At 37.3% G+C, this 10,097-nt stretch overlaps 1 protein-coding gene across 1 annotated transcript; it reads left to right on the forward strand.

Annotated features, from left to right (window-relative positions):
- The first annotated feature begins 5,671 nt into the window (after positions 1-5,671).
- On the forward strand, positions 5,672-8,763 carry LOC122036938 (lysine histidine transporter 1-like). The gene is made up of 8 exons (XM_042596387.1): positions 5,672-5,872; positions 6,657-6,814; positions 6,890-7,273; positions 7,367-7,760; positions 7,847-7,952; positions 8,058-8,149; positions 8,226-8,294; positions 8,399-8,763. The coding sequence occupies exons 1-8, from the start codon at positions 5,819-5,821 to the stop codon at positions 8,501-8,503; spliced, it is 1,362 nt and encodes a 453-aa protein (XP_042452321.1). The 5' UTR covers positions 5,672-5,818; the 3' UTR covers positions 8,504-8,763.
- Positions 8,764-10,097: the final 1,334 nt, after the last annotated feature.

The raw sequence follows: 10,097 nt of genomic DNA on the forward strand, positions 1-10,097 counted from the left end.
CTCCCCTCCAGTGACTTACCTTAACTTACCTGTCAGACATTCGGCCAGCCTGTCGACCCGTCTGGACTTCGTGCCAGCTACCCCGTTAGCTCGTCGACCTAGCAACACTGAGTTAGCACAATAGATAAAAATAGTACAGTAAACCTAGGGTTACCTCCCTAGGGTTGCCTAGCTTCACTCACTAGGACTTCCATTATCTAGCTTCACTCACCAGGACTTCCTTCACCTAGCTTCACTCACTAGGGCCCGACTTCACTCATCGGGACTTCCACCACCTAGCTTCAGTCACTAGGGTCCGGCTTCACTCACCAGGACTTCCACCACCTAGCTTCAGTCACTAGGGCCCAGCTTCACTCACCGGGACTTCCACCACCTATCTTCACTCACTAGGGCCCCACTTCACTCACCAGGACTTCCACTTTGCCTAACCTTTGGTTAGAACTTACCTTTGCTGGTCATTTAGTCCTGACTAGACTTCCTTAACCCACTTAGACTTTCTTTACCTAACTATAATTAGGACTTTCCTTTGCTAACGCGTGATCCTGCTTGACCCACTTGGACTTTCTTTTATCTAACCGTAATTAGGACTTTCCTTTGCCAACTTACGATCCTACTTGGCCTATTTGACTTATCTCTCACACATTGTCAAGCATCCAATCAACCTTAACCTACTTGACCTCTTCTTCACATATTTTCCAAATATTGAAACTTAAGCTCGAATCTACTAAAGCTTAGTCAAACTGGTCAACCTTGACCCGTGGATAATTGCACCTATAATCCCCTAATACTGTTTACTAAGGAGGGCTAAAAAATGATTGCAACTTGAAGATTCCTTATCTCCTTATAGTCACCCATCTTATGGAAAACCTTAGGTTGTGATCCACAATCAACAAACATAAAAAGAAAAACAAATGAATAGCTTTGATCTAATCTTCTCTTCATGGTGGTAGTAATTGCCACATTGTGAGGATAAATAATTAGGAATTTGAAGAGGCTCCACTTATGTCAATCTTGATGCATAGTTTGATCGACCTCGAAGGCAACATTTGAGGAGGTCTTATCATTGTCGTTGCTATCTTCCTCATTAGCATGGCCACTTATGATACTAGAGCACCACCCCTAACCTCTTCATCTTAGGCTTCACATTTGAATCCCAATCTTCATATTCCATGTATAAACCTCTATCAACTTCGTCGTGCCCCCAAACCTTCTATTCTATTGAGATCAAACCATACACAAATTTAAAACTTGACATCTGAAGTAGTACATCTTACATGAGAAGTTAAGTACCATCCTAACTAGCATTGAGGTGTCGGCATGCCCATTAGTGAGAGAGGCAGGAGATAATGTAAATACCCCAGGTTAATTTTGATATGGTTAATCACGTTAAGATAGGTCCTGTATATTTAATCCTTATGTCTAAGTGTATAGGAGAGCTTAGGAACACAAGAAGTTGAGCAGAATATGCAGTTAGCGAGAAGGATGACACAGGAAGAGAGTTAACAGGCTCAGTGCATCCGAGAGACGAGGTGATGTGGAAGAGTACACTATCGGATGAGAAGGACCTGTGCAATGTTTGAGGGACGAGAAGACTAGGAGAAAGCCTGCTCGAATTGAAGGCCTGAGTTGGGTTCGAGTGAACTCAACTCTGGAATGCCGGAGGATCACCCAAGTGACCAGAGAGATGAAGCAAGCGATCGGAGAGGGTGCCTATACCACCAAGGTGGCAAATGGGCGCCTTGTCGTAATGGATCGCTCTTCGGGACCACGTCAGAAAGGGTTCGTGCTCTCAGACATGAAAATCTTCATCTTCAAACCATTGTGGGGAGATAACGTTTGCTACGCTAGGGATGCCCGGAGAAGGTCCAAGCACCTGGAGATGCCACGTCAACAAATGGCTAGGTTTGACTGATGGACTATAAATAGAGCCTTGGTCTTCTTCATTTGAACACAACACAGGTTAACGAACTATGATCTTTCATTTCTAATTTTGTAATTTTTTTCTGTACTTCAACTTCTGTAAAAGGCTTCTCCACCTACATCAAAGGAGATTCTTAGTGAGCTTTCACTGCGTTGGATTAGTAAGCTCTCCGATTGCAAACCAAGTAAAACATTCGTGCCTCTTCTTTAATTTATGTTCATTTTATTTATTCACTTAACTTGTGTTTGTCTTTGCTAAACTTGAAAGCAAAAAAAAAGTATAAATTTGATTGCAAGGTTATTCACCCCCGTCGAGCCAATCGTATAAGACCAACAATTGATATTAGAGTGAGGACGCTTCAGAAGGACTAATTGTCGATTGAAGCACAAGAAATGGTGGACAAAGCATCTATCCACCAATGTTTGAGGAGGAGATCATATTTTGGAAACAAAGAATGAAGGTATTCTTTAAAACTGATTTTATCATTAATTTAAAAAAAAATACAAAGTTAAAATTAACCTTAATAAATGCATGGAGACTAGAAGATTTTGATAATTTAAAAATTGAAAGCACAATTAGATAAATTAAAAAATAACTATGCAATATTCTTCAAAATTCAAAATTTAAGAATTATGGTAGACTTAGTTAGTATTGTAGATACCCTAAGGGTCAAATTACAAAAGTAAATGCAAAATTAATTCTAAGAAAATATTTAATTAATTCAACATGAAATAATTCATTTTGGATAACAAAATCATGCTTAGCTCAATAAATTAATTTCTATGCATTAATTTACTTGATTTAATCTTTTTGATAAAATTAATTACTTTATCAACTTTCTTCTAGTCCTATCTTCTGCTCAATATTTTATTTTTTAAAAATAAATATATTATCTACTTATAGAAAAAATTCCAAAATGTTTTGACTACTATATTAATTAGTATGAATTACTCAACAAAAATTATATTTTTTAAATTAAAATAATTTTACAGATTTATTTTTGAAATTTTTTTGGCTGTGGTCAAATATTATGTTCTCTATTAAAATAAATTTTTAAAATTGTCTGACCGTTAAATAATATTGTATGATTTGTTTGTCAAAATGTTAATTTTTAATATTAAACATTTTGAAAAAAAAAATATTTAAAAATTTAACTTTTCTATAGTTGTACATTATGTTTTACAAAGTCAAAAAAATTAAGGAAATTTTTAGAAATGAAAATCTATGTTTAAAATTTATTTCTCTAAAAATTAGGTTCTATCATAAAATAATTCATTTATATTAAAATTTAAAAAAAAATTAATGAAATTTTTTGTATTAATCTAACTGATTTTGATTGACCTTGACAATTTTTTTTAGAGTTTTTCAAAACATAAAAATAATTTTAATTTTTTTTTTATCAAAATAGAGAATTACTTTACAAAATTAGGAAGTTTTTAAAAAATATTTTAAAAAAATAGTTTTAAAAATATTAGTTTATTGTTAATTCTATTCACAAACCCCTATATTCCTTTTCCAAATTTTTATAACTATGTTTCATATTTTTTTTCCTATATTTTTTATATGATTAAAGGGGAAGAAATACTAAGTAAGTTAAAGAGGAGGTTGTTTTGTACTGTACTTAATTGTAAATTCTTGTTATAATTGTAAATTAATTTACTTAGTATAAATTATTTTATTTTGGGTTAACCTTAATTTAACTTGGATTGATGCACATCAAAAGAGATTGTAAATATCCCGGATTGATTTTGATATGGTCAACCATGTTAAGATAAGTCCTGTGTATTTAATCCTTGTATCTAAGTGTGCAAGAGTTTAGGAACATATGAAGTCAAACTGAAGACGTAGCTAACGAGAAGGATGGCATGGGAAGGGAGCCGACGGGCTCAATGCATCCAAGGGACGAGGTGGTTAGGTGCTGAGGTGCTACAGAAGAGTACACTGACAGACGAGAATGACATGTGTTATGTTCAAGGGACTAGAAGCTGAGGAGAAAGCCTGCTCGAATAGAATGTTGGAGTTAGCTTTGGGTGAGCTCAACTCTAGAATGCCGAAGGATCACCCAAGTGATTAAAGACGAAGCAAGCGATCGAAGAGGGCACCCAGACCACTAAGGTGCCCAATGGACACCTCATCGCAGTGGATCGCTCTTCAGGTCCACATCAGCAAGGGTCCGAGCACTCGAGCATGAAAAACTTCATCTTCAAGTCGTTGCGAGGAGATAACGTCTGCCACGCTAGGGGCGCCTGGAGAGGTTCAGGCTCCCGGAGATGCCTTGTCAGTGGCTCTGAATAGAGTCGTAGTCTTCTTCATTTGAACACAACATGAGTTAACGAACTCTGAGCTTTTATTTCTAATTCTGTAGTTTCTTTTCTGTAAGAGACTTCTCCACCTACATAGAAGAAGATTTTTAGTGAGCTTCCACTGCCTTTGATTAGCAACCTCTCCGGTTGCAAATCAAGTAAAACATTCATGCCTCTTCTTTAATTTATGTTCATTTTATTTGTTAACTTAACTTGTGTTTGTCTTTGCTAAAATTGAAAGCAAAAGAAAATATAAATTTGATTGCAGGGCTATTCATCCCCTCTAGCCGGCTGCACGGGACCAACATTAAACCCTTCAGAGCTCATCGAAGATGGGCAACACTAATAGTAGCATAGAGCAATGTCGATGTCGGTTAGAGGTAAAGGATAGCTAAAATTCTATTTAGTTTATCATTGTCAATATTTTTTGGGTTCTAAAATTTAGTAGCCCCAATCGGATTTCTTAAGGATGATTTCCCTAAATACCATTAGAGATAATAATGGGTCGGGTTCAGGTCAGATTTCATATCCTCCATCGCCATATTTATCAGGGATCGGATATTTATTCTCATACTTATACCTATTAAATGATCGGATATTTTCTATATTAATAATTTTTTTTTCAATCCAGCTATCGTCATTCAAAAAAAACATATTAGAATTATTATCATATTAATATATATATATATATATATATATATATAATTAAAATAATAAATTAAACATTTATATAGGCACGGTTATCATTAACAAAAAATAGTTAGTGAGTTTTGAGAAATTTTTTTTAATACATATATAATCAAGTATTCGGGTCAGATATCGGTATATAGTTCTTCCATACCTTCCTTAATAAAGATCAGATATCAGATCTTTAATTGTATTGGAAAGACATTGTCATATGATCCTAGGTATATTATAGTAATGTTTATTATAGTCATACAAGATTCAATAATAAGAGGGTGCTTTGTATTGGTTTGTGACCCAAACCATTCCTATAATAGCTAGTTGTCTACCTTCTTGCATACTAAATTTTTTGTGGATGCTTTTCAAACAATTTTTTGTTTTTCAAACTTGCCAGGCAAGTGTGATAAGATAATTTTATTTTTAACTTTCCTATTTTGTTATAAAGTGTTTATTTAACTTACTAGATTTTATCAATTAACTAGATAAACCACACATCGATCTATACAAATTAAATCTTCTTCCCTTTTGTAGACATTCCTAACTCTCACAAATCTTTTTATTTCTTTGATCTTTCATTGGGTGGTCGAAGAGGTATCAGTTTCTAAGTTCTCCCTTCTTTTCCTCTTACATTTAGTATTTCTTTTTTTTTTCTTTTTTGCATGTAGAAATTTATTTTTATAATGTTCATTTCTCCTTGTATTCGAAACATATTATACAACCTTTATTTTAGTTATTTTTTTTCTTTGATATTGGTTCTTTTTCCTCTAAGGTCTTCCTCTTCCTCTAATGCATATCCCTCTCCTCTTCATTCTTTCCATGCATATTGCTGTGTCTCCGGAGTGCAGGTAGTCATCCTTTTCGATCCTTTGGGAAATCTTTCCTTCCAGGAAGAAGATAGAAAAGACTCAGCATGGGAACTCAAGGTCAATCACCCCCTGAGAACTACGACAGTAGACAAAATCAGGTAACAGGAGTCTAGCTATATTTCTACTTTGTAAATTTATCAGTAGAGTATGCTCAGTAATATCAGTTTTATTTACATCAAGAACACTTGAACTCATTGGCAGAGAAGGATTTGCAGACGCAATTAATTAGTTTGATTATCATTAGGTTTATCTAGCTCGGTGACAAAAGGATAGACATCAATTTTCAGCTTGTCTGTCAGCTGTGTCCACAAGAAACGAGCGGTATCAAAAACTACTGATGCCAGCTTTTTCATACCTGTGGAAAACTTTTATAATGACAAAAAAAAAAAAAAAAATTCAACCGTGTGGATGTCATCGATCGATTTGGTGTTCCATTTGCTTGGATTTGTTGAAAACAAATGACTTCCATACATCGCCGTAGTTGATGGTTAAGAAAGGGTTGAGTCTTAGTGTGTTCATCTTCTTCCTGTATGCCAACTGGGAAAACTTGCCGATTGATCGATCAGTTTTTTTATGGTCAACGAGGCGTGTTGAATCTGGGCTGTTATAACCAATTTTTTTAAAAAAAATTGCACGCGCCTTGTCAGGCGACGCCGGCAAGATAAATCGATACGTGAAGAAGTTTAAAATATTCTCACGTGATGACTCTGATTCTGTATCCAAGCCTGTGATGGGGCACGGGATCTATGGAATCGAGAATATAAAACAAATTTTTAGTTAAGTTTGTTTAAGATCGAATAAATATAATTAATCTGTTGTTGAATTGGGAGCTGAGATTGAGAGATTGGTTTCATAAATCAAATGGTTTCTGGTCAATGGCAGAGCGAGAAGGAGAAGGAGAAGGAAAAGGCGATCGACGACTGGCTTCCCATCACATCCTCCCGCAACGCCAAGTGGTGGTACTCCGCCTTCCACAATGTCACCGCCATGGTCGGAGCTGGCGTCCTCAGTTTGCCTTATGCCATGTCCGAACTCGGATGGTACAAACGCAGTTGATGATTGATTTTTTAATTTTTCCTACTTGTTTTCTTCTCAAATTGAGGATCATATCACAGGGGGCCTGGGATCGCCGTGATGGTCATTTCATGGATCGTGACCCTGTACACCCTTTGGCAAATGGTGGAGATGCACGAGATGGTTCCCGGGAAGCGATTCGATCGGTACCACGAGTTGGGACAATATGCTTTCGGCGAGAAGCTAGGCCTTTACATCGTCGTTCCCCAGCAGCTGATTGTGGAAGTTGGCGTCTGCATCGTCTACATGGTCACCGGCGGTAGATCCCTCAAGAAGTTCCACGACGTCGTCTGCTCTGACTGCAAGCAGATCAAGCTCACCTTTTTCATCATGATCTTCGCCTCTGTGCACTTTGTCCTCTCGCAGCTTCCCAACTTCAACTCTATTTCTGGGATATCTCTGGCCGCCGCTATTATGTCTTTCAGGTACGTACTCGATAAAATTACTTCACGATCGATCGATCGATCGATCAAAAAACAAAAGGACTGACTACTAATTCCTTGCTCGATCCATTCTAGTTATTCTACCATTGCATGGGTGGCTTCAGTGGACAAGGGGAAGCAGGAGCATGTGGAATACGGTTACAAATCTGATACACAAGAAAGGACTGTGATGAGGTTCCTGGCGGCGCTGGGAGATGTGGCCTTCGCGTACGCCGGCCACAACGTGGTGCTGGAAATCCAAGCCACCATTCCTTCCACTCCCGAGAAGCCTTCCAAGAAGCCGATGTGGAAGGGCGTGATCGTCGCCTACATCGTCGTCGCCCTCTGCTACTTCCCTGTGGCTTTCGTCGGCTACTGGGCCTTCGGCAACGGAGTCGAGGACAACATCCTGGTCTCTCTAAGCAGACCGCACTGGTTAATTGCCATGGCCAACATGATGGTCGTCGTTCACGTGATCGGAAGCTACCAGGTATATGATTTATATATATATAAATTATTTCCCCTGAATATATATAATCGATCATCATTCCAAATTAATTATCCTCGATTCTGTAGATCTACGCGATGCCTGTGTTCGACATGATGGAGACGGTGCTGGTCAAAAGGTTTCGCTTTCCTCCTGGTCTAACTCTTCGCCTGATAACACGAAGTGCTTATGTCGGTAAGCCTCTCCCTCCATTAATTTCCTCAATCGCACTTTAACGATTCGATTCAGTAAATCGTGGAGCAGAGAACTAAATTCCTTGGACTGTGAACTACCATGCAGCATTCACCATGTTCGTCGGCATAACCTTCCCCTTCTTCGGCGGACTACTCTCTTTCTTTGGCGGATTCGCGTTCGCCCCGACCACATACTTCGTGAGTGCTCCAAACACTTACCTTACATTACCACCACATTGTAACAAACCATTTGATATTGCCATTATGATTCCAGCTTCCTTGCATCATGTGGCTTGCTATTTACAAACCCAGAAGGTTTAGCTTATCTTGGATCACTAATTGGGTAAGCAAGGCAAGAACATCTCTTCCTTGCATATCATCTCTGCCAGAATTAACGAACCTGAATATGAATATTAATTTGTTTCGCTTTTTTTTTCCCTTTCTTAGATCTGCATAATTCTTGGGGTCCTGCTGATGATCTTGGCTCCTATTGGTGCATTGCGAGACATCATCGGAAACATAATAGACAAGCAATACAAGTTCTACCAATGAGAAAGGCCGGTGTTGACTTGGGAACGAGTTGGGTGGGGATTTATAGCGAGTCCAAATTACATACAAGGAAAACGCAAGAGGTACATAGTGAAATTAAGTGCATTGTGTGGTGTCAACAGATTGGCAATTGATTAAATTATTGATCGAGCGTAAAGGTTATATATAGCATTCAAGTGTCTGGAGTGCTAGTTGTTGTACAATGAATGTATATTACTTATGGTACCACCTTTTACTCTTAAATATAAATCACGGTTTATTTAGGAGGACGACAATAAAAATTATAAAAAAAATCATCCTGAAAATTTTTCTTTTTTTCGAATCCTGAAAATTTTTCTTTTTTAACTTTTTGGCAAAAGAATAAATTATATTTTTTTCTATTTACTTAATAGGCAGACTGATACCGTCTTGAATTATTTTTAATATTTTTTATCTATTTAAATCTGACAGAAAGTAACTTAGTAAAAGTCATAGTCTAATTATTCTCTACTCGTGGTACATTTCAGAACTGCGAACACACCTCACACGCCCATCGATAATGGTAGAGCCAGAAATATTATAGCTCTAGGTTAATCTCGAGCGAGCTGAAAAAAAAAAAAAGCTCTCGAGCTACCTTCTTCCCTCTCACACGTTATTCCTTTCTCTCACCGCAAATCCAAATTGCAACTCATTTTCAACATTGTCAGTCCCCTATGCTAAATCCTTATCAATCTCAAAAATGGTATTACAACCTTATCAGCCGACGGTTAACTTGGATCAGTCAATTGATCCAAATATGGTAATGCCAGAGATCAGATCGAATCAACATAGGAAAGGAAATTCTAGATTTCATCGACGGATTAGCGGGATTAGTTGATAAAATAACATGATTTACGAGATTCGAAGGATCGAATCACAGAAAAGAAGGAAAGGCACGGAGGTTCAGTAGATGGATAATTGGATTAGTTGACCGAAAGGTTCAATCTATGGAAAAGTAGATCAGTCGACTGAACAGTGCTTATAAAACGGGCTTGATGACCGAGCCGAGAATAACTCATTCATTCATTTGATCACACTCACTATTTCATCTTTGTTGTTGCTACATGTGCAAGTTTTGCTATTACTCTGCCAGAGGTCATCCGACAACCTATATCTGACTTAATCTATATCTTATATTTGTACTTGCATTGTAATTGCTTATCTTATATATCTGTACTAAAGGATTGGAAACACGATAGAAGAGAGAGTTGAATATTACTCATTAAAAATCCTTTTGTTTATCAAAGTAAGCAGCGGAATAGAATAGTAAAAGCAATACAAGTGACTTGATTGGTTACTTGGTTAGAAATCTATGTCGACTCTTACTCCAAGACCCGTGATCCTTGATCGTACAGTTGGGCAATCCACTAAAAATTTCCTTTCCGAAACCTTCAGAGAAGAGGTAATTCGTACCAGACTTTAACCAACAAATAATATTTGATATGAAGATTGTCAGAGCTTATTTGTTGTCGTAGCTTGCACAGAAATATAGATCAGTAGCAGCACGAATAGGGAGGAAGAAGATCAAAAGTTTCATAGAGTTGTTCTAGCTCGGACCTTTTGTTGTTCTTTTACAAGA

The sequence above is a fragment of the Zingiber officinale genome, unplaced genomic scaffold (assembly GCF_018446385.1).
Source record: "Zingiber officinale cultivar Zhangliang unplaced genomic scaffold, Zo_v1.1 ctg226, whole genome shotgun sequence".
Lineage (NCBI taxonomy): Eukaryota > Viridiplantae > Streptophyta > Magnoliopsida > Zingiberales > Zingiberaceae > Zingiber > Zingiber officinale.

Bases quoted from the DNA above. Each gene is read 5' to 3' on its own strand.
- LOC122036938 (XM_042596387.1), top strand. From the start codon at position 5,819: ATGGGAACTCAAGGTCAATCACCCCCTGAGAACTACGACAGTAGACAA. The intron at 5,873-6,656 runs GTAACAGGAGTC...GGTCAATGGCAG, and splicing joins ACGACAGTAGACAAAATCAG to AGCGAGAAGGAGAAGGAGAA. The intron at 7,274-7,366 runs GTACGTACTCGA...GATCCATTCTAG, and splicing joins GCCGCTATTATGTCTTTCAG to TTATTCTACCATTGCATGGG.